Source organism: Oncorhynchus mykiss, chromosome 6, assembly GCF_013265735.2.
Source record: "Oncorhynchus mykiss isolate Arlee chromosome 6, USDA_OmykA_1.1, whole genome shotgun sequence".
Taxonomy (NCBI): Eukaryota; Metazoa; Chordata; class Actinopteri; order Salmoniformes; family Salmonidae; genus Oncorhynchus; species Oncorhynchus mykiss.
The window spans coordinates 23,389,546-23,413,535 of NC_048570.1; the positions used below are offsets into that span (position 1 = coordinate 23,389,546).

A 23,990-nucleotide genomic window follows, 5' to 3' on the forward strand; every position below is an offset into this window, starting at 1 on the left:
ACTCATTCTAAGCCATTTGATCACCCAAAAATACCCACTTCCAAAACCACCCACTTCCATGCCAATCTGTCATCCTCCTGCCTCCTGTTTATCTTCTCTAAAACCCCCTGTGCTCTTTAACATCCCCTCACATTAATTTTACCTATCTATCACTACTGTGCTCACCCTCTCTCTCTCTGTCACTCATTCATTCTGTCTTTCTCTCTCTTAGGATGATATGCACAGTATGATTGATCAACAGCTTATGGAAAAGCACCAGGAGGAGTGGAGGGTGACCCCCTACACCCTCGCTGGGCCCTCTGGGGGTCGCGGGGGCCCCTCCGGCCAGTCCTCCAGACGAGCCAGTCGTCTCTCCGATGGAGACAAGAGGCTCTTTTCCTTCTTCAAAAAGAACTGAGTGCCTCTGGACTGGCCCAAGTGAACACGAGAGAAAATAACAAGAAAAAGAGATGGAGAAAGAGTAAAGGTAAAGCCAAAGACAAAGGGTAGGCTAAAGAGGGGGGCTAAAGAGGTTCAGAGGTCATTTGCACTTTATCTGTCCCATCACGCCCTTCCTTACAGACCCTTGAATGAGTAGCACTGTATGACACCCCCAGAGGCCTTGGCTACAGTCCCATAAACACCCATTGGGCTTACATGAACAGGGTTACATATATTACCTCCAAAGAGGTCAGTTCCCCAGTAGTGCCTCCCAGCATCTTTACCCCACTGCCAAAACTCCAGACTGGGACTGTATGCATACAGTAGGGCTGACTCCTGTGTGCTGTCACAGGCCAAGGAGTCTGGGGAGAGGGTGTTCAATATGGGACTCACCAAGGCCTTGGAGTGGAGGGATTGGGACGGTGGGGCAGGGATCTGGGTACGGGCGAGAAGGAGAAGGACCAGCCTCTGGGTGGGAAGCAGCATTGTTACAGCTAACTCAGACATGTTCTCAGGTTTATTCATGTGTTCAGGGATTTACAAAGAGGCCTTATTCCCAATCAATACAGTCCAATAGGTGGATTTCATTCAGTTGGTATGCACTTCACAATTATGATCATGCCAATGCATTGGTTAATATAGTTAAAGGAAGCTCTAACATAACACACCAAAATCACAGAACTTTTGCATTCACAAAAATAAGACAGAAGTGTAAATGTCCAGATCAAGTCACAGTAAATCATATCTCTTGTCTTTATGTATATCGATCATAAGTTTACCTCAGATCATACTCAATACTGACTGAGCAACCACGGCATGACAAAGTGACACTTACATTTACCAAGCACTGAATGTATCGAAACCAGCCAAAGTGAGTATGGGTCTATCTCAGGTCCATGGACATTTCTACACAGGCCTCTTGTCAGTCTCTGACATCTAAATGAACCTCTAGGCAGCTGTCGTTAGTTGCAGCCTCTATCCAGGTGGACTTCTACAGTTAGAATGTCACGTTTAGCATACATTTGACATACAGAAAGTGATAAGAAAACTGTATTTTCAAACATTGTCTGTACAATGGCCATGTATCTTCCTCCTAGCTGACCAAATCCTCACAACTGTTTACATTAGTCTAGGTTGAGAAAGGGGAAGTCAAAACGGTCTCTCAATACGTCTGCGGTGCCTAACTTTGGCAAGTCAAAGGCATATCTATATTGTGCTATAGTTAACTGTCAAATGACCATTCATTGGAACACAGAGTAACCTACTCAGTCAGCTACCACCAATCGAGTTCCACAGGAAAACCTATTGACAGGGCCTACAGAGTGCTTTAGTTATAGTATCACAGTAATATAGACAGTCTACTGCCATTCCCATTGTTTCAAAGCTTATGATAGTGGACACTTTATTTCCTAGCTTTTGGGCTTCCATTCAGGCCAGTCAAACAGAATCTGTGACAGATACATGTGATGCAGCTGAAGCCTCATGGCGCGAGACTGGCACGGTCCTCTGACCTCTGTGTGTGTATTGGACGTCATATCTCAAGCATCTGAGCAAACCTATGCAGATGTCTTCTCGCCATCTCAATTGGTTAGGTTGTTGATTAGGGTAAACCCAAAGAATGGTTATTTTTAAAGAGTTGAGAGTAGGTTGGGATGAAATCAATAGATTTATAAAGGCATACAATAAAATTGTACTCTTTCTTTTTAGAATGATACTTTGTCCCTATAGTTTTGTTTTGTGTTTTGAGTGTTTACATACAAATGGGGATCTCTGTGGAAAGGGAGAGGAGGGGTGAAGAGATTCTAAGTTCTTCATGTGACTGTTCAGTTCTGTCCAAGCAATAAGTCATTCTAACTTTCACGCAAATCACAGAATGTTGTCGAAGATAGAGTTATGCTCTTGTATCACGAGTTAGGATTCTGTGAGTCAGTCGACCAATGTTTGAATCAAGTGTTCACCAGCAAGCCTACAAAAACAACGTCATTACCAGTTTGCTTCTAACAGGGGTTCTGGGTAGTACTGACATTTTCTACAAAGTAGGATTTGCTTCCATAGCCTTTACTCCAGCCCACAGTTACACTCTTAGATAAAAGGGTTCCAAAATGGTTCTTCAGCTGTCCCCATAGGAGAACCCTTTTGGTTCCAGGTAAGACCCTTTTGGGTTCCATGTTGAACCATTTTCAGAGGGTTTGACATGGAACCCAACAGGGTTCTACAAAGGGTTCACCTACGGGGACAGCCAATAACCCTTTACGATTCTTGATATAACCTTTTTTCCTAAGTGTAAAGGAACGAGTTCTGCCTATTTGTCTGTAGTCTAAGCAGCTGTGTTGTTGTATTGATCTGAGGGAATGGTTAAGGGGGTCTAACACCAGTAGCCGGTCAGCTCGGAAAGGCACTAACTGGCGACATTATTATATTGGGCAGGAAGCCAACCACACACAGCTAGACTGCAGCCTCAGAACGGAGTGATGAGAAGTATATTCTGCAGGCCAAGCTAGAGGTTGGTTGAACATGGAAGGAGCATTTACCTATATTACGAACGGGATCAAACAACACTTACCATGACCAGAATGTTAGTTCTCATATCCTTGTCTTCTTCTTGAACTCAGCCTCATGGCCTGTTGGCACCAGGTGTTCCTGGACATGGCCTCTGGTCTACAAGTTTGGCCATTCTGTTCATTCAGGGGGTTGGGGTGGTCGGTTCAAGAGCTCTGGCCTGTAATTTACATCCATGCATTTGTTTATTCAGTTTAATGTTGTGTACTCTTCATGTATATGTTATGTCCAAAATTACTGTCAATTGTATTGTTTCCCTTTTCCATTTGAAAACTCTTTTTAAAGCCTGTCTCCTGTCCTCAATTTTATTACCCGTTAACCATCCTGATGTTGAAGGAAGAGATGTGTGTGTGTGTGTGTGTGTGTGTGTGTGTGTGTGTGTGTGTGTGTGTGTGTGTGTGTGTGTGTGTGTGTGTGTGTGTGTGTGTGTGTGTGTGTGTGTGTGTGTGTGTGTGTGTGTGTGTGTGTGTGTGTGTGTTTATGCATGTTTAGGGAAAAGCAGACATTCCATGGTGTGTCATCTGCTTGTCTTTATGTGCCCTGTTCTTTGGAATTTGACTTGGTCTCAGTGTGTGTGTGTCTTTTTACAACCACCAATGGCAAACATTGTTTTGGGTTGCCTGGAACCTTCGAAATAGGTAATTGACCATGAATTTGGGCAATTTGTGGAAGGTCTTGGAAAACATTATTTTTGCATCAGCACCCCCATTTCTCCCCCTGACTCACCACTATAGACATAGAGTAACACACATAGCTTCATGTCAACCTCATTAGTGGACAATCATCAATAATTACATTTGTGCAATTTATCCTTCATAAATGAATGTGTTACTGAACTTAACCAGGTCTCTCTCTCCTGACACATTCAATATGTTCCTGTAATGGTAAGGGACCATCTTCCCTGCCCCAGTCAATTGAATATGGATAATGCACACTGTCATGACACTGAAAGGGAATATCCCAGAACACAAGTGAACTTAGTATCAATGACATTCAGTTTGAAATGTTAAGTGAGAATGAACAAAAGATAAATAACATAAAGCTAGATGACTTGAGGATGTGTGGATGTACACTACAGTTCAAAAGTTTGGGGTCACTTAGAAATGTCCTTGTTTTTTAAAGAAAAGCTCATTTTTTTGTCCATTAAAATAACATCAAATTGATCAGAAATACAGTGTAGACATTGTTAATGTTGTAAATGACTATTGTAGCTGGAAACGGCTGATTTTAATGGAATATCTACATAGGCGTACAGATGCCCATCATCAGCAACCATCACTCCTGTGTTCCAACGGCAAGTTGTGTTAGCTAATCCAAGTTTATCATTTTAAAACGCTAATTGATCATTAGAAAACCCTTTTGCAATTACGTTAGCACAGAAGAAAACTGTTGTCCTGATCCGCAAAACACCAGTCTCAACGTCAATAGTGAAGAGGGATGCTGGCCTTCTAGGCAGAGTTGCAAAGAAAAAGCCATATCTCAGACTGGCCAATAAAAAGAAAAGATTAAGATGGGCAAAAGAACACAGACACTGGACAGAGGATGACCTCCTAGTAGGCCAGCATCCCGGAGTTGCCTCTTCACTGTTGATGTTGAGACTGGTGTTTTGCGACTACTATTTAATGAAGCTGCCAGTTGAGGACTTGTGAGGCGTCTGTTTCTCAAACTAGACACTCTAATGTACTTGTCCTCTTGCTCAGTTGTGCCACCGGGTCCTCCCACTCCTCTTTCTATTCTGGTTTGAACCAGTTTGCGCTGTTCTGTGAAGGCAGTAGTACGCAGCGTTGTACGAGATCTTCAGTTTCTTGGCAATATCTCGCATGGAATAGCCTTCATTTCTCAGAACAAGAATAGACTGATGAGTTTCAGAAGAAAGTTATTTGTTTCTGGCCATTATGAGCCAGTAATCGAACCCACAAATGCTGACGCTCCAGATACTCAACTAGTCTAAAGAAGGCCAGTTTTATTGCTTCTTTAATCGTAACAGTTTTCTTCTGTGCTAACATAATTGCAGAAGTGTTTTCTAATGATCGGTTAGCCTTTTAAAATGCTAAACTTGGATTAGCTAACACAACGTGCCATTGGAACACAGGAGTGATGGTTGCTGATAATGGGCCTGTGTACACCTATGTAGATATTCCATTAAAATCAGCCATTTTCAGCTACAATAGTCATTTACAACATTAACAATGTCTACACTGTACTTCTGATCAATTTGATGTTATTCTAATGGACAAAAACAAGGAAATGTCCAAGTGACCCCAAACTTTTGAACAGTAGTGTATACAGTGGGGCAAAAAAGTATTTAGTCAGCCACCAATTGTGAAAGTTCTCCCACTTAAAAAGATGAGAGAGGCCTGTAATGTTCATCATAGGTACACTTCAACTATGACAGACAAAATGAAAAAAAATCCAGAAAATAACATTGTAGGATTTTTTATGAATTTATTTGCAAATTATGGTGGAAAATAAGTATTTGGTCACCTACAAACAAGCAAGATTTCTGGCTCTCAAAGACCTGTAACTTCTTCTTTAAGAGGCTCCTCTGTCCTCCACTCGTTACCTGTATTAATGGCACCTGTTTGAACTTCTTATCAGTATAAAAGACACCTGCCCACAACCTCAAACAGTCACACTCCAAACTCCACTATGGCCAAGACCAAAGAGCTGTCAAAGGACACCAGAAACAAAATTGTAGACCTGCACCAGGCTGGGAAGACTGAATCTGCAATAGGTAAGCAGCTTGGTTGAAGAAATCAACTGTGGGAGCAATTATTAGGAAATGGAAGACATACAAGACCACTGATAATCTCCCTCGATCTAGGGCTGCACTCAAGATCTCACCCCGTGGGGTCAAAATGATCACAAGAACGGTGAGCAAAAATCCCTGAACCACACGGGGGGACCTAGTGAATGACCTGCAGAGAGCTGGGACCAAAGTAGCAAAGCCTACCATCAGTAACGCACTACGCCGCCAGGGACTCAAATCCTGCAGTGCCAGACGTGTCCCCCTGCTTAATCCAGTACATGTCCAGGCCCGTCTGAAGTTTGCTAGAGAGCATTTGGATGATCCAGAAGAAGATTGGGAGAATGTCATATGGTCAGATGAAACCAAAATATAACTTTTTGGTAAAAACTCAACTCGTCGTGTTTGGAGGACAAAGAATGCTGAGGTGCATCCAAATAACACCATACCTACTGTGAAGCATGGGGGTGGAAACATCATGCTTTGGGGCTGTTTTTCTGCAAAGGGACCAGGACGACTGATCCGTGTAAAGGAAAGAATGAATGGGGCCATGTTTCGTGAGATTTTGAGTGAAAACCTCCTTCCATCAGCAAGGGCATTGAAGATGAAACGTGGCTGGGTCTTTCTTTTCTTTTCATGACAATGATCCCAAACACACTGCCCGGGCAACAAAGGAGTGGCTTAGTAAGAAGCATTTCAAGGTCCTGGAGTGGCCTAGCCAGTCTCCAGATCTCAACCCCATAGAAAATCTTTGGAGGGAGTGGAAAGTCCGTGTTGCCCAGCAACAGCCCCAAAACATCACTGCTCTAGAGGAGATCTGCATGGAGGAATGGGCCAAAATACCAGAAACAGTGTGTGAAAATCTTGTGAAGACTTACAGAAAACGTTTGACCTCTGTCATTGCCAACAAAGGGTGTATAACAAAGTATTGAGATAAACTTTTGTTATTGATCAAATACTTATTTTCCACCATAGTTTGCAAATAAATTCATTAAAAATCCTACAATGTGATTTTCTGGGTTTTTTTTTATTTAATTTTGTCTGTCATAGTTGAAGTGTACCTATGGTGAAAATTACAGGCCTCTCTCATCTTTTTTAAGTGGGAGAACTTGCACAATTGGTGGCTGACTAAATACTTTTTTTGCCCCACTGTATGTATTACACATTATGAATATGCATACTCATTCAAATATTGTACATATGACATGTCAAACTGAATTTTTCCTATATTGATGACACTTTCATAACGAGGTACATAATATTTATGATGAAAGAAATGTGTAAGAGTATGGTTTTATATTCATAGCAAATTACTATTTTTAGTAATGGGGAAAAAATATCCAAATATTGTAAATGAGAAGTGATTTTTCTAGCAATTTTCCAAGGGAAAGTGTACCCAATGGATGTGATTCTATATGTGGAGGCCACTGTGAAAAAATAAAATGGGGACAGAAATAAAGAAACTGTCTTGGTAGTGTTCTTACTTTGGATCCACTCCATATATTGAGAAAAAGCCCTTGCCTACTATGGACAAAACTCCATTTATCAGGCCACTTACAGTCAAAGTAAATGAATGCTCTACACTGTGAGTTCATATAGTTTCATTGTGGTCAACAACAAAGAAGAAAACAACAGCTTTATAGAAGATATTTAAGTTGCACAATTCCTACATAGTTTTATTAACAAAAAGCAAGAAGACAGAAGCCCAACAAGAATCAAGAGCAAGCTTCAAATAATTGACAAGAGAGATCAGTCATTGTGTCAAATATTTATTATTTTAAAACGTTTATTGATTAAATTCATGAAGGGAACTGAATAGTACATCTCTTTCTCCAGTGTACAGCAAACCACAGCTGATAAGTGTGTTTCAACCATAGCACACAAGGCATGTCAATACATGCACAATTGTGTGTGCGAATGTGTGTATGTTCTGTATATTGAATATAAAACACACAACTATATTTATATACACATAATGAATAGAAATCATACAGTCTGGAATTTGATCCCATTTCTCCACTGCTTGGCTTGCATCACCCAGAGCTCAGGTTGTGGCACTGTCATGTTCCCCACCTCAATGGTTGTCTGGTTAGGGTCACATAGAGATTTCCCAAACCCACATCATGGCCACCTCAGCCTACACCAGTTACCCTCAAGCAGAGGGAGAGGTATGCAGGGCCCAGTGTGTGTAGGAAAGTGCTACGGTCAAGGTTCTCATTGCTCCATCACTAATGCTCCCCCATAGCAGACCCTCAGGAAGGAAACAGTCTCTCACTGCCAGCCTGCCACTCACTCACAGTCAAGCAGAACACTGGATATTAAGACTTCGGTTAAACAGATAACCAGATAGTCACAAGTCCTAGATAGAAGCATGACGAAACCACCAGGCATACACGTGTTAATAGTTCAGAACATTTTGCAAGCTCCTTGATAGCTTATGAATACTAAAATGCATGTCAGATACCTTATACATACCCCTTCAAACAGTGTTAAGTGCTGAACACACACATACACACAAGGCTAACCAGTCAGCTATGGATCAGGATCACTGCACCGACTACAATAAACCTCCCATTTCTTGTCAACACCATCCTCCTGGTACAAACCAAATGCACCCTGCACTGATAGATGTTATAATTAAAATGCACCACCAGTGGTGGAAGCTAAGGGGGTTGAATCCATAGCTGTGAGAGGTGCTGATATGAGGTGTTTGGAGCATGGGAGTAGAGGCCAGAGGCTGGAGTGTGGTTAGAGAGTGGTTCCTGGGCTCTCTCCCTGAGGGCTACCTGGGCCCCTACAGACCCTAACCCCAAATTACTACACCCAGTGGGTCTCTATGGCAACAGTCCAATAAGGGGAGACACAGAGTTTCTAACTATTTCATTCACAACATATTGGCAGTATCATTGTTTTAAAAAAGTGGAAGATTTTTTTCTTCTTTTAAAAACAAACTTAGCGCACAATAAGACTGCAGTGAGTGGTGATGGCAGAGCATTGCGTCCCAGCCAGGGTCATGGGAGTGGTTCACTGCTCTGAAAATCTCTCTAGAAACCGGTCGTTGGCTAGAGATTAAGGGGAAGAGGAGAAAAAGCTTGGCAAAAAAAGAGAACCAAAGATAAGATAGAAGTCACCAGTTCTGTCCATTGGATTAGTTGCTAAAGGTTGCCTATCAATCATCATCCTCATGATATTTTCCCATCAAGTCCAAAAACAAACCAGAAGTTCATAATGGGTTGGGATGAGCCATACAGGTGTCTGAAAAGTCCAAATAAAAAATGTACGAAGGTTGTGAACCCCTTCCCAAGTAAAGATGTTTTACTTAGTCCCCCATTCCAACAACAGACCCCACCCCTCACCCCCAAAAAACAAAGAAAATCACAAAAAAAAGTGAGTCCTCCACTTCGGGTGCACAGTTTCACTTGACTCAGTGTCCCGTGTGAAGTGGAATGAGAAGGACAAAATAGATACCGATGTAAGAATATATGCATATAGAAATCTGAGCATTATGGCCATCACTTGTCTGCTTGCAGATCCTTCAAGGAGGATCACTGTTAAATAGTGCTCATCTGCTGAATTCCAAATAAAACTTCTGACTTCTAATAAAATCTGTACATGTATTTTTTTTCTTCATGATTTTTGTCCAAAGGGGACTTTTTTCCCATTGTATATTTATTAAATCTATCTGGTCTTAATTTAGATGCTTGGAGTTCCATCCCGTGTGTGTTCTCTGGAGCAGACGCTGCTGGACTTTGTGAGTGGGTTCGAGTTCGCTAGCAGCACTTTTTCTTTCGTTTACTGTTCTTGGTGAGTTTGACCACGTCATTCTGTTGCTGCTGCTGCTGCTTGGCCTGCACCTCCTTCTTGGCTCTCAGCACTAGCTCTGTGATGCAGTTAAACATCTATGGGGAAAACACAAAAACAACATGGTGAACGCCATCAACTACGGTTAAACTTCTGTGGGGAAATCACAAAACAACACAATATGGTAAACAATCAACTACATTGTTTTGGATGAGAGATTGTTATATATTTCCTCCAATGAAGCAACAACAACCTCACCTTCAAGCCTGTGTTCCATGAACAATTCTACCCACTCAACTTTCCATTACTAATATTACAGGGTCCCTGGCCAATGACTTACCTCTTCCACATTGATGTTCTCTTTTGCACTCGTCTCAAAGAGGTTGATGCTCATCTGCTCTGCAAACTTCTGTGCGTCAGTCGTCTCCACCACCTTTGAGTTGGGATCGTCGTTCTTGTTTCCCACTAAGGCAAAATAGGAATAGAAAGACCTTTTTAGCGTTCTGCTCAACTGCATGTAGGATCCGTTAAAATCTGTTGCATTTTTTCCAGATTCCTCAGTTTCGTTTTCCGGGTTTCAGATTATTTTACGTTTTTCACTCTCAAAATTACACTTTTTTTAATAGATAAAACAAAATTGTATGTTCTGTGTTCATGTCGATGCAATAATTGATAGACAAATGTGTGCACCGCACACACAGGGGCATTCCTATTCTGTTGCTTCATTATTTTCATGTCTTATGAGAAATTTGTGCAAATTAATAAATGTTCTAATTAGTTAACAGCATTCAATAAAAGTTAAACCATTTTTTTCTATTGTTGAATTCCATTTTGATGTCTGGATTCCGCGATTCCGTCCACTGCAAGGATTTCATACAGCCTTAAGCAAGGGTCCCTGCTGCAAAAACACTGCACTGAGTAAAGGTATTTGAAACAGGTGGACTGGACTCACCTAATATTCGACACACGTCATCACAGTTCTGGTTGATTTCATGTAGCCATCGTTTCACATTGACAAAGGATTCGGCACTTGTGACATCATATACCACTATGACCCCATGTGTTCCTCTGTAGTATCTGGAGACAGAGACAGAAAGAGAGAGCAGTCAGCATGTTGACCTCAAGTCCAATAGGGGGAGCCTAACTTAAGAGAACAGAGTCACACTATTACACAAACACACATTGGCGATTTCAATCAATCCCAACTGATGTTAACAAAGCAAAGAGTATGATTGAAGACAATTGAGCCCAGGACTGCACATGCTCACAATTAAGATGCGATGCTTCTTTATGATCCAATAGACTTAGACCTTTTCCAATAAATGGCACAATATAGACAATTTATTTCCTTTTGTCATTCCTATAACAGCCAAAATTAACTGAAAGCGTATAACATATACACTGACTCCACATGCTGCTCAGAGTTCAATAATGCATATTAATTATAGTGTTCCTGAAAGGATGAGAGCAAGAAGGAGTGTCTCTGAGGCAGGGTGGGGCAACGGTCAGCAGGAAGCCAGGGATAATGCTCACCACAGTTTTCCTTTGAAGACGAAAGAGTCCAGTGGACTATGACAAAGACTGATTGCCAAAATAAAGGAAACACTTGTTATTTTTATTTAACCGTTATTTTACCAGGTAAGTTGACTGAGAACACATTCTCATTTACAGCAACGACCTGGGGAATAGTTACAGGGGAAATGAGATGGATGAATGAGCCAATTGGAAGCTGGGGATGATTAGGTGGCCATGATGTTTTGAGGGCCAGATTGGGAATTTAGCCAGCACCCCTTTATCCACAGATGGGACCGCAGTGGAGAAGGTGGAAAGCTTCAAGTTCCTCGGCGTACACATCATACAGACAGTGGGGTGAAGAAGGCACTACAGCGCCTCTTCAACCTCAGGAGTCTAAAGAAATTTGGCTTAACACCTAAAACGCTCACAAACTTTTACAGATGCACAATTGAGAGCATCCTGTCGGGCTGTATCACCGCCTGGTACTGCAACTGCATAGCCCACAACCGCAAAACTCTCCAGAGGGTGGTGAGGTCTGCCCAACGCATTACCAGGGGCAAACTTCCCGCCCTCCTGGACACCTACAGCACCCCTGATGTCACAGGAAAGCCAAAAAGATCAACCACCCGAGCCACTGCTTGTTCACCCCGCTACCATCCAGAAGGCAAGGTCAGTACAGGTGCATCAAAGCAGGGACCGAGAGACTGACAAACAGCTTCTATCTCAAGGCCATCAGACTGCTAAACAGCCATCACCAGCACATCAGAGGCGGCTGCCTATAGGCATAGATTAGGAATCACTGGTCACTTTTAGAAATGGATCACTAGCCACTTTAATAATGTTCCGTATCCAGCATTACTCATCTCATATGTATAAACTGTACTCCACACTATTCTACGGTATCTTAGTCACTTTAAAATTGTATCACCCATTTCATATATACAGTTGAAGTCGGTTAGGACATCTACTTTGTGCATGACACAAGTCATTTCTCCAACAATTGTTTAAAGACAGATTATTTCACTTAGTCACAATTCTAGTGGGTCAGAAGTTTACATACACATCATTGGGTTTACTTGATAGCTACCTACACAAATAGCTAGCTAGAACAAAGTGTTAATAAGATAAATTCATTTAAAAAGACTGTGCCTTTAAACACCTTGGAAAATTCCAGAAAATTATGTCATGGCTTTAGAAGCTTCTTATAGGATAATTGACATAATTTGAGTCAATTGGAGGTGTACCTGTAAGGCCTACCTTCAAACTCAGTGCCTCTTTGCTTGACATCATGGAAAAATCAAAAGAAATCAGCCAAGACCTCAGAAAAAAAATTGCAGACCTCCACAAGTCTGGTTCATCTTTGGGAGCAATTTCCAAACGCCTGAAGGTACCACGTTCATCTGTACAAACAATAGTACGCAAGTATAAACACCATGGGACCACGCAGCCATCATACCGCTCAGGAAGGAGATGCTTTCTGTCTCCTAGAGATGAACGTACTTTGGTGCGAAAAGTGCAAATCAATCCCAGAACAGCAGCAAAGGACCTGGAGGAAACAGGTACAAAAGTATCTATATCCACAGTAAAACGAGTCCTAGATCAACATAACCTGAAAGGCAGCTCAGCAAGGAAGAAGCCACTGCTCCAAAACCGACAAAAAAAGCCAGACTACAGTTTGCAACTGCACATGGGGACAAAGATCATACTTTTTAGAGAAATGTCCTCTGGTCTGATGAAAGAAAAATATAATTGTTTGGCCATAATGACCATCGTTATGTTTGGAGGAAAAAGGGTGAGGCTTGCAAGCCGAAGAACACCATCCCAACCGTGAAGCACGGGGGTGGCAGCATCATGTTGTGGGGGTGGCAGCATCATGTTGTGGGGGTGCTTTGCTGCAGGAGGGACTGGTGCACTTCACAAAATAGATGGCATCATGAGGAAAGAAAATGATGTGGATATATTGAAGCAACATCTCAAGACATCAGTCAGGAAGTTAAAGCTTGGTCACAAATGGGTCTTCCAAATGGACAATGACCCCAAGCATACTTCCAAAGTTGTGGCAAAATGGCTTAAGGACAACAAAGTATTGGAGTGGCCATCACAAAGCCCTGACCTCAATCCTATAGAAAATCTGTGGGCAGAACTGAAAAAGAGTGTGCGAGCAGGGAGGCCTACAACCTGACTCAGTTACACCAGCTCTGTCCGGAGGAATGGTCCAAAATGCACCCAACTTATTGTGGAAAGCTTGTGGAAGGCACCCCGAAACGTTTGACCCAAGTTAAACAATTTAAAGGCAATGCTACCAAATACTAATTGAGTGTATGTAAACTTCTGACCCACTTGGAATGTGATGAAAGAAATAAAAGCTGAAATAAATCATTCTCTCTTCTATTATTCTGACATTTCACATTCTTAAAATAAAGTGGGGATCCTAACTGACCTAAGACAGGGAATTGTTTATTAAGATTAAATGTCAGGAATTGTGAAAAACTGAGTTTAAATGTATTTGGCTAAGGTGTATGTAAACTTCCGACTTCCAACTGTTATTGTATGTATTTATATATATATATATATATATATATATATATATATATATATATATATATATATATTCTTAATCCATTCCTTACTTAGATTTACGTGTATTTTGGGTATACGTTGTGAAAGTGAGATATTACTGCACTGTCAGAACTAGAAGCACAAGCATTTCGCTCCACCCGCAATAACATCTGCCAAACACGTGTATGTGACCAATAAAATGTCATTTGATTTGAGTTAATTAAGCAATTAACATCCCATCATGCTTAGAGTCATGTATAAAAATGCAGAGTTGCCCATTATTTTGGCTACCATGGCTAAAAGGTATCTCAGTGACTTTGAAAGAGGGGTCTGAAAGGAGCACAGGGGGTTTAAAGAGTGTGTGTGTGTGTGTGTGTGTGTGTGTGTGTGTGTGTGTGTGTGTGTCGTCTCACTCACCAGATCTCAACCCAATTTAACTCTTATGGGAGATGCTGGAGTGGTGCCTGAAACAGCATCTTTCACCACCATAAGCAACAAAACACCAGATTAAGCTATTTCTTGTGGGAGAATGGCGTCACATCCCTCCAATAGAATTCCGGACATTTAAAATCTATGCCAAGACGCAATGAAGATGTTCTGGCGGGTCGTGTTGGCCCAGCGTCCTATTAAGACACTTTATGCTGGTGTTTCTTTTATTTTGGCAGTTACCTGTTTATAGGCTATACATAGCTGGAAGTAGAGGACAGCCACAGTATTCATGAACAAACAAAAAAAAATGTCTGAATAAGTTTGACTAGGACCCAAAATGAGGGTGCATCCCCAATCTGACTGCACAACACACACAAAAAGCACAATAGGCCTTTCAAAGGGGCGGGTGGTGTGTGTGTGTTTGTGTGAGATATTGTAATGGCCTGACACACACAGCCCAGGAGTAAGGGGGCAGTCAGCGGGGGTGTTCTGCACAGATGAATGGAGAACCACAAACACACAGTGGGCGCTGGAGCCAGACTCCCCCCCACACACACGCACACACACACGCTGCTGTCCATAAAGACAAACATATGGCAGCTACTGGACTGTGACTGACGGAAGGACATATGGCAAAATACACCCTGGGTGGGCTGACCATTTACCTTACGGAGGTGGGGTTTCCCACTCCAGCACGCAGGGCTCTGTGAGCCATCTCTATCCTGAAATTCACATAGACCTAATGAGGCACCATGCCACTCTACTTCTCCACAATTAACAATCAGCGAAAACAACCCAGCAGTAGCAGTCTCCACCTCCCTCCTCACACAGCCAGGTTCCCTCAGCTCAGTAGAAAACACACACTGAATCCATGCTGTAGACTTGTAGAGGTTTTCCCATAGGAAAACCAGCAGCTCTGTTTCTAAGAAGAAATGTACACATTTCCCAGGGGGCTTGGGAAACATGCACAAGTTCAAATGCCTCTCTTTCTCAACACCTTTGTCAGTTCCTCACTGTCGTTACTGTAAATTGAGTGAATGTCCAAAGCAGCAAGGTTTTTACTATCTCCACTCTGTCATAGTAGCAGGTCATCAAAGCCAAACAGTGTCAAAGTATTGTACCGTCCGGCAAAGTCCAAAAGGAATGAATGTTTTTTTTTTATATGCTGTCCTATTCATGACAAACTGAGAGCAGTGTGAGTCAGACAGTTGTTAGGTCATTCTCACTAGCTCACAGACCTTTACCCTACCCTCCTGAGTGACGGCATTCTTGTTCAGGAATGCTAACTACTCATTACTACACATATTTCTCATGACAGAGAAGAGAAAGCCTGGGCACACTCTCTCAGCCACTCCATCTTAGGAAGCACTCAATTGAGAGAAAATACCTGCCATAGTAAAAAATAAACAAAAAAACAATATGAATTCAGAGAGGAATGTCTTCCAATTCGGTCATTGTTAGTTATTTGTGCCACAATTTTAAAAAGGCAATGACCCTATTCCACTTGGCAAAAAAATAAATTATCTGGTAGCCAGAGCAATACCTGTGTCCCAAGAAACCCAGGCTCTACACAAGTAATTATCTGTCAAACATGGAGCCGAAATACACAACGGACAGAAAATGAGAAACTTGGACAATGGAGGCAAGCAAAAGAAAATGTAAAAAAAGGAAGAAAATAAATTGCATTGGCACTAATTTCTGCAATAGAAATAGAAACAAGGTGAAGCAACTCCATGGGGATGACACCCAAGTGGGAGAGCCATTGAGCTCCAACCTTTACTGTCCTATAATTCGGACTAAAAACCGCCTGTTACTAAAATTTGTAATTAAGGTCTGTGGGAAATTCCATCAGATTCCAAAAAGAACATGGAAATGATTCTAGTCTTTGAGAAGTACTTGCTCAAACTATCATAAAAGTTGGCCTCGTAAAAAAATACTGCAGCTCTCCATGTGTTTGTGTGTGCGTGTTAGTCATCCCTGCCTGTACTCACGTGGAGGTGATGGTGCGGAAGCGCTCCTGTCCTGCCGTATCCCAGATCTGCAGCTTCACCTTCTCCCCATTGATCTCCACTGTCCGGATCTTGAAGTCTACTCCAATCGTGGTGATGTAGCTACCTGCAAACAACAACAAAAACAACACAAGTTATGAGACCCAGTGTCTGATTTTGCAAGGCAAATACTTACTGTATGTAGTGTGGGTTGGACAGTTGTTCAAATACAACAGAACAAACCATTTATAACCTGATAGATTTACTCTTACCTGAAAATGTGTTGTCTGCAAACCGCAGGAGGAGACTGCTCTTCCCCACTCCTGAAATGAAGAGAAAATGACAGGTTGAGAGTCAGATTAAAAAGGCTTACAACTCAGTAGATTTGATATCTTACCACCCTTTAATTATGACATTTAGGCTACACAGAGGTTTTCATGAGTAAGCTAATTTGAAGGAAGATGTAGATTTATCTGACTTCGAGTTGTTTTGTAAACATATGCTTGCCACCAGAGTCATCATATTTCCATAGCTCTGTTTTTCTCTGACCATGAAAGAGCCAGGAGGAATAACAGAGGACGATAACCGTTCAACCGTTCGCTGCCTGCACCCGCACGCCCGACTAGCATCACCACCCTGGATGGTTACGACCAAGAATATGTGGACATCTATAAGTACCTAGGTGTCTGGCTAGACTGCAAACTCTCCTTCCAGACTCATATCAAACATCTCCAATCTAAAATCAAATCTAGAGTCAGCTTTCTATTCCGCAACAAAGCCTCCTTCACTCACGCCGCCAAACTTACCCTAGTAAAACTGACTATCCTACCGATCCTCGACTTCGGCGATGTCATCTACAAAATAGCTTCCAATACTCTACTCAGCAAACTGGATGCAGTTTATCACAGTGCCATCCGTTTTGTTACTAAAGCACCTTATACCACCCACCACTGCGACCTGTATGCTCTAGTCGGCTGGTCCTCGCTACATATTCGTTGCCAGACCCACTGGCTCCAGGTCATCTACAAGTCCATGTAAAGTAATGCTCCGCCTTATCTCAGTTCACTGGTCACCATGGCAACAACCATCCGTAGCACGCGCTCCAGCAGGTGTATCTCATTGACCATCCCTAAAGCCAACACCTCATTTGGCCGCCGTTCCTTCCAGTTCTCTGCTGCCTGTGACTGGAACGAATTGCAAAAATCGCTGAAGTTGGAGACTTTTATCTCCCTCACCAACTTTAAACATCTGCCATCTGAGCAGCTAACCGATCGCTGCTGCTGTACATAGTCCATCAGTAAATAGCCCACCCAATTTACCTACCTCATCCCCATACTGTTTTTATTTATTTACTTTGCTGCTCTTTTGCACAACAGTATCTCTACCTGTACATGACCATTTGATCATTTATCACTCCAGTGTTAATCTGCTAAATTGACATCCCTTCAAATGAGTGACTTTTTCAGCCACACCCGTTGCTGACAGGTGTATAAAATCAAGCACACCGCCATGCAAACTCCATATACAAACATTGACAGTCGAATGGCTTTACTGAAGAGCTCAGTTACTTTCAAAGTGGCACCGTCATAGGATGCCACCTCCCCAACAAGTCAGTTCATCAAATTTCGGCCCTGCGAGAGCTGCCCTGGTCAACAGTGAATGCATATAACCGTAAATATCTAGGAGCAACAATGGCTCAGCCGCGAAGTCGGTAGGCCACACAAGCTCACAGAACGGGACCGACGAGCACTAAAGCACGTAGCGAATATTGTTTTATATTGTCTGTCCTCAGTGTGCAACAGGAGCTCCATGAAATGGATTTCCATGGCTGAGCAGCCGCACACAAGCCTAAGATCACTATGCGCAATACCAAGCATCGGCTGGAGTGGTGTAAAGCTCCCCGCCATTGGACTCTGGAGCAGTGGAAATGCGTTCTCTGGAGTGATGATTCACGCTTCACCATCTGGCAGTCTGACGGAAGAATCTGGGTTTGGCGGATGACAGGTGACCGCTACCCGCCGAGTGCCAACTGTAAAGTTCGGTGGAGGAGAAATAATCGTGAGGGGCTGTTTTTCCATGATTCGGGCTAGGCCCCTTAGTTCCAGTGAAGGGAAATCTTAATGCTACAGCATACAATGACATACTAGACAATTCTGTGCTTCCAACTTTGTGGCATCAGTTTGGGGAAGGCCCTTTCCTGTTTCAGCATGACAATGCCCACGTGCACAAAGCGAGGTCCATACAGAAAAAGTTTGTCGAGATCGGTGTGGAAGAACTTGACTGGCCTGGTCAGAGCCCTGACCTCAACTCCATCAAACACCTTTGGGATGAATTGAACGCCGATGGCGAGCCAGACCTAATCACCCAACATCAGTGCTCGACCTCACTAATGCTCAAGGATGAATGGAAGTAATTCCCTGCAGCAATGTTCCAACATCTAGTGGAAAGCCTTCCCAGAAGAGTGGAGGCTGTTACAGCAGCAAAGGGGGGGACCAACTCAATATTAATGCCCATGATATCTGAAGGAGATGTTTGACAAGAAGGTGTCCACATACTTTTGGTCATGTAGTGTATATTAGCACAGTCAGTCAGCCAGCCAGGCCTTGACAGCATGCACTCAGACAAATACATGCCATCTAGTCCATGTATAAAAGACAGTGACAGCTGAACTCTGCATAACCTTTAGTAGGTTTAAGATCACAATAATATAGAGGTGATGGTTTGCAACAAATTATGCTGGTATAGTTCATAACATCCCATGTTGCAAATTACTTGGTACACCAATCAGATGACACTTTCAGTGAATTCACTAAGAGGCAAAGACAGGCAGCTAGCCAACTGTCAGATGAGGAGTTGGCCAAAATGTCAGAGCTTAACTGTGAGTCCAGGCAGAGGTACTACCAGCTCAGATCAGTTGATAGCTAAAGGTAATGTGATCATGCCTAGCTGCGGTTGATTGGTCCTGAGTTAAAAGCCCATCAGAAAACAAATCCCTCTGATCATTCACTGAGTCTTGTTCACTTTCACCAGACAGCATTACTTGCAGCTACAAGAAACAGATTGTTCTTTCTGTGGGTAACAATACTTACATCTGTCAGGCCACTAACAACCACATCACCATATCATTGCTACCTTTTAATCAGGCTCTGTCATAAGCCAGTGAAATCCATCTTTGTTTTGAATGATGGACTGGACAGTCCAGTAGTCAGTCTTGTTAACAGTGAATGATATCAATGACTGGGTGAGTTGAGGGTAAACCTGTAGAATCTCTGGTACCTGGCAGGTCCATTACCCATCGCTGGTCTAACTGGTAAAACAGTCGTCAGTGATACCTGGAGGACTATTATCGGTCTGTGAAGAAGTACCTAGCTGTCATATAGGAACATGTGGTCAAGATATAGTCCCTGAATGTGTCTAGGATGATAAGCAAAAGCACAAGTTACAAAATACAGTATGTCATTCAAAATCATCAATACTGTATTTAAACTAGTTAACAAATGTGAGGCACAGTAGCCTGGGTGACAGTTGGTTTCTGCTTTGTTGTTGTCATGCAAAACTTGACCTCTGTCAGTCCAAATAATAGTTTTCATTGACCAATTAACTGCAGAGGGACCATGAGGTGCAGAAAGGGACCCTTGATCTGAGCTCCTAAACCCTATACGTGTCAGATCAATCTCAGCAACAATTGCATGTGTAAGTGTGACAGGGTAGGGGACAGGACTTGCATTTGAGCATTGGTTTACATTTTCTCTGAATCTCATAACAGTGGTGCTAATACTGGTACCAGACTGCAGCTGAGGGGACACAGGCCCCTGTGTGTCTGTGGTACTAAGGGGACTGCTTTCTTTCCCACTATTGTGATCAGCTAGCTGACAGGGTAGTGCCAGGACCGGGAGTGTCAATGGATCTTTCCCAACAAAGGGATTGTGATTGTGGAGTTGTCAATGTGGATTTATGTTTTCACCTGAATGCAACCATCTTTAAAAAAAAATATGAGTAGGAGGTAGAAAAACAACACGTGGTAGTATTGTTCTTAGCTAATATACCTCATATTCACTGGACTTCTGGCATTTAGTTGGATCATGATATTATGAACGTTTCATTACTGCATCATGTGTCTACTAGGCCCTAACCAGGGAGCATCTAGAAATCATTCAAGCCAAGGTTATTGTAAACAACTCTGCACTTCACATTTTAATATGCAATTACAAACATAACTACTACTGAAAATATATATATATTTTACTACGACACTGACAAGCCACCTAGCTAGTTGACACAGCAGGATAACGGTTGGTTAACAACTTCAATGAAGCCGCTAGCTACTGGGATAAAATAAAAACACTCGCCAGTAAGTGTGTAACGTTAGCTGACTAACGTTAGCTTACTAGCGAACTGTAGTGTAGCTCTAACTAGTAATCTAATAGCACTTTGCTAGCTTTACGAAGTAATGTAAACATTTAGTTACAATGTACACACTTGGAACACCATAATACTTGGGCAGTCAAGTATCCCGCATAAATAACATTCTTATAATGGATGGAATTCGTCCCAGTATAGACGCTAATACACTCGTGCAGCGAGCGATATCCGGCCTGATCGGCTGACAGCCTGCGATACACAACCTCCGCCCTAGTCACCGCTCTTTCCCATTGCTCGAAAATATTGGATGTGGACTTTTAAAATGAAGACGTCAACTTAAAACTGAGTCCAAAATCACGTTATGAACCTCGACCTACATTTCTGCGACTCGTCGTGTAAAAACCTCGAAAGGCCCATTTCCCGTCACACATCCCCGGTATTCGCTTACCACTGTCACCGATGATGAGCAGCTTGAAGAGGTAATCGTAGTCCCTGGCCATGCCGGTAGTTGGTGGGTCACCCCGCCTTTTGCTGTTACTTTGGTCTTCCTCTCGACTTGCTGTCTGTACCCTTGGCTTGTAATTCACCAACCCTACCCCCGATATGAATGAGTGTGCCCAATTGCTAGCCCCCGAGCCGGCGGTGTCAGCAATCCTCTCCCTCTGCTGCAAATAGCCGGAAACTCCGCTTCCTTCTCTGGTAGTTACTGCACAGTGTTGTGCACCCAACCCTACGCGAACCACGCTCACTGCGCAGACGCACGACAAAGTGGGACCATTAATCAATTTGGGCCCATTGATTCTAGCCACCATGCAGGGAGCCGTTGAAAGTTTGCACCTTTCCATTTGTACGTAAATAATTCTACACCTTTGACCTAGACAGACTGCATTCGGAGCAACACAATTGCTAAAACGCACCACATCCAGTCTCATGTGTATCCAAGTCATAGGCAGCAGTTTTTCACTCTTAACTAAGGGATACTTCTCTGAATTTACAGAGGACATGACTTACTAGCTACATTTCCAATTTGTGTAACTTGTGTTGTATACTGGTGAATGCAATTAGATAAATATAATGAGTGACGTTCACAAGGTGGCAAAAAGTCTTAAGTTAATTCAGACTAATTCAAACCATTATCAAATCAAGGTCTTTATTTGATTTATTTTTACAACCATATAATTGTTTAGAATATCAACTATCATAAAGGTAACAGGTTGCGTTCCCCACACACACAAAGCAGAGGTATAAAACCCAGAGTATAAGCAATGGGAGAAATGTAATTGCTGCTTTGTTATACTAGTATCAGTGATGCTCGAAATAAATTCAATAAAATAAGAGGGTCATTGAATACACATTTAAAATGTCAAAGGAATTGGCACAAATTACTTTCTTTATGCAGTGAGCTCACTCAGGAAATTTAACTGCACTTAGTGAGATGAAACAAATGTTCTAAATGTATGTTTAGAGCCACTAAAACATGAAAAAATGAAATAATTGTCCAAGGGGGGGGGGGGGGGGGGGATTATGAAGGAAAGTGAGTAAATTCATACCTTTTCCTTGGTCCATGGATAACATGGAGTTAATGGGGATGTATGTGTGTGTGAGGGTTCTCTCCATAGATGTATGCAATTGTGAGACATGACAGAGTTTTTCTTGATTGCTGTGGAGGTCTTTTCTGAGTACATGAGCAACCGTATGGATTTGTCAAGCTGTGTTCAGTCCTGCCCATCACGTGAGGATGGTGTCGTCAATCTCTTCGTTAGAGTCTGGAAGGCTGGAGATCTTCCTCAGGGAGCGGCGGTGACAGTCAGACAGCAAGTCATTACTTGCGGAGTCAAGGATGGCACTAACGCTCTGAAAGACAAACATAACATTACAGAGTGAGAGATTTGAATATTATTGGATAAGTACACCAGATGCACAATGCACAACTTAAATCCATCAGCCCGAGTATTGTCCTCTTTATAATGAGTATTGAGACTGTGTGGATGTTTATTTGTATGTGTGTGTCACGGACCTGCATGGTCTGCTCTCCCTGGCGCAGTCGGAGCAGGCTGACGATGGTGTGTTCGCTCTGGGCTCTGACGCTGGTGTTCTTGTCCTTGGTATTGTCCAGCAGGCTCTTCACCAGAGGCTTGATGAGGGCGGGCTCCAGGGAGGGCGTGGCCTTGTCCTTAAACACCCACCACAGCACCCGCTCCGACACCAGCCTGATGTCACTGGACTGGTTCTGGAGACACTGCAGGGGAAATTACAGGAGAGAGGTTACTGACAAATCCTCAGAGGAGCACTGTCATAGTGGTTCTTATTTCTTACAGATAATACCCATATTCATGCACCCCTTCAGTGCTCGATTGGCAAAACATTTTTTGCAAATGGGAAAAAAAGTGACCTTAAAGAGAAAGTACCCCCCTGCCTCACCTTGACAAACTGTGTGATAATGCGCTGTGATGAGCCACTTGCTCCCTCGGTTCTGAGATGATGTCTCATCAGGTAGCCCATGGCTCTGATCCCACTGGTGGCTATGGGGATCTTGAGGAGACAGGACACAGTGGTTAGTCAGAGAGGGTAAAGACAGGGGAAGAGAGTGCTTGGAAAGCAAATCCTTCCATGGTCTGGTTGAACAGAATGAGTAAACTAATGGGATCTACCCTGTCTGCAGTGGCATTGGCAAGGATGGTCTCCATCACAGTTGAACTGTACTCCTCCACACACAGCTGCTCGGGCGCAGACTTGACTGCGATGGCCAGGGCCATACTGCGACCATGACGCACCATCCAGTCCACACCTGATATGTCAGCTAGGAGAAGAGAGGGCACTGTTTTAGTACAAACATGAATGTCTTTCCTTACTACTTTACCATTTTGATAGAGTGAGGTAGCCCTTTACACTCATACCCGTATATGATTTTACCATTAATAAGCGCCTAACTTGGAACGTAGTGGCTGTACAGTAACATGCTATAAATTAGGCTTGGGTGATATACCATTTATACTGTATACCGGGGGTATTTTGAAATACCAACGGTATAATTTTTAATACAGTAAAATGTTTAAAAATAAATATATATATATTATTTTGGGGGGGCTGCGGGGGTGAAACTATAAGAAATCTAAGATGAGTCAAATAATTATATCCATCTCAGGGCTCCAGCATTTGGTTTGCTGACTTGCTAGCTAAGTGGCTAGCTTTTTGGTTACAAGAGAGACATTCCCTCCTGAAACCCTGGGTAGTGTGAGGGAGAGTATGGTGTGACAGTAAATTCCTACCCAGGACGTGCTGAAGCAACACACTTCTCAGCTCCTCTTCAGACAGGAAGGCACACAGCTCTCCTACACACCCTGCTGAGGACATGCGTGTAGCATCCTACACACACACACAGTTAGACCGACATCAGTCTACTTAAAGATGCACCTGGTTTCTAAAATTCTAATAGTTTGCCTAATTTCAGTTTGTGACAAAACAAGCAAAAACACTGAAATATATATTCCATAACAAAAAATATAGTATTTTCAGCAGTTTGAAGCTGGTGTACAAAACCCAAAGTAAAAGGAGCAAAAATGAAACTTGAGAACGGGAAGAATAAAAAGTGCACATAGAACAGATCTACC

At 42.7% G+C, this 23,990-nt stretch overlaps 3 protein-coding genes across 5 annotated transcripts in view; 1 reads left to right on the plus strand and 2 right to left on the minus strand.

Moving 5' to 3' along the window:
- LOC110525161 (BICD family-like cargo adapter 1) overlaps positions 1–3,263 on the plus strand; it is a 33,732-nt gene extending 30,469 nt beyond the window's left edge. For 2 of the 3 annotated variants that reach the window (XM_036979665.1, XM_036979666.1), the window contains one exon: positions 212–3,263. In XM_036979665.1, coding sequence (XP_036835560.1) covers positions 212–397 — 186 coding nt within the window. In that variant the 3' untranslated portion in view covers positions 398–3,263. The remainder of the gene's footprint in view (positions 1–211) is intronic. The other variant, XR_005052039.1, reaches the window with a different exon arrangement.
- Positions 3,264–7,478: 4,215 nt separating this feature from the next.
- Positions 7,479–21,150, minus strand: LOC110525535 (ras-related protein Rab-35). The gene is made up of 6 exons (XM_021605724.2): positions 20,828–21,150; positions 16,290–16,340; positions 16,021–16,144; positions 10,479–10,603; positions 9,867–9,991; positions 7,479–9,624 (listed from the first exon to the last, which is right to left on the minus strand). Exons 1-6 carry the CDS (start codon positions 20,877–20,879, stop codon positions 9,496–9,498), a joined length of 606 nt encoding a protein of 201 aa, XP_021461399.1. The 5' UTR covers positions 20,880–21,150; the 3' UTR covers positions 7,479–9,495.
- Positions 21,151–21,510: 360 nt separating this feature from the next.
- LOC110525536 (GCN1 activator of EIF2AK4) overlaps positions 21,511–23,990 on the minus strand; it is a 35,502-nt gene continuing 33,022 nt past the window's right edge. Inside the window, exons 53-57 of the mRNA XM_036979667.1 lie at positions 23,649–23,745; positions 23,031–23,179; positions 22,801–22,911; positions 22,397–22,618; positions 21,511–22,233 (exon numbers count right to left, since the gene is read on the minus strand). Of these exons, the coding sequence (XP_036835562.1) occupies positions 22,108–22,233; positions 22,397–22,618; positions 22,801–22,911; positions 23,031–23,179; positions 23,649–23,745 (705 nt within the window). The 3' untranslated portion in view covers positions 21,511–22,107. The remainder of the gene's footprint in view (positions 22,234–22,396; positions 22,619–22,800; positions 22,912–23,030; positions 23,180–23,648; positions 23,746–23,990) is intronic.

What these genes read in the sequence shown, in the direction of transcription:
- LOC110525535 (XM_021605724.2), bottom strand. Translation starts at nt 20,879, where the DNA reads ATGGCCAGGGACTACGATTACCTCTTCAAGCTGCTCATCATCGGTGAC. An exon ending in GCTCATCATCGGTGACAGTG is followed by an intron (nt 16,341 to 20,827) that starts GTAAGCGAATAC and finishes TCTTCATTTCAG; the next exon opens with GAGTGGGGAAGAGCAGTCTC. An exon ending in TTCCGCACCATCACCTCCAC is followed by an intron (nt 10,604 to 16,020) that starts GTGAGTACAGGC and finishes CTCTGTCTCCAG; the next exon opens with ATACTACAGAGGAACACATG.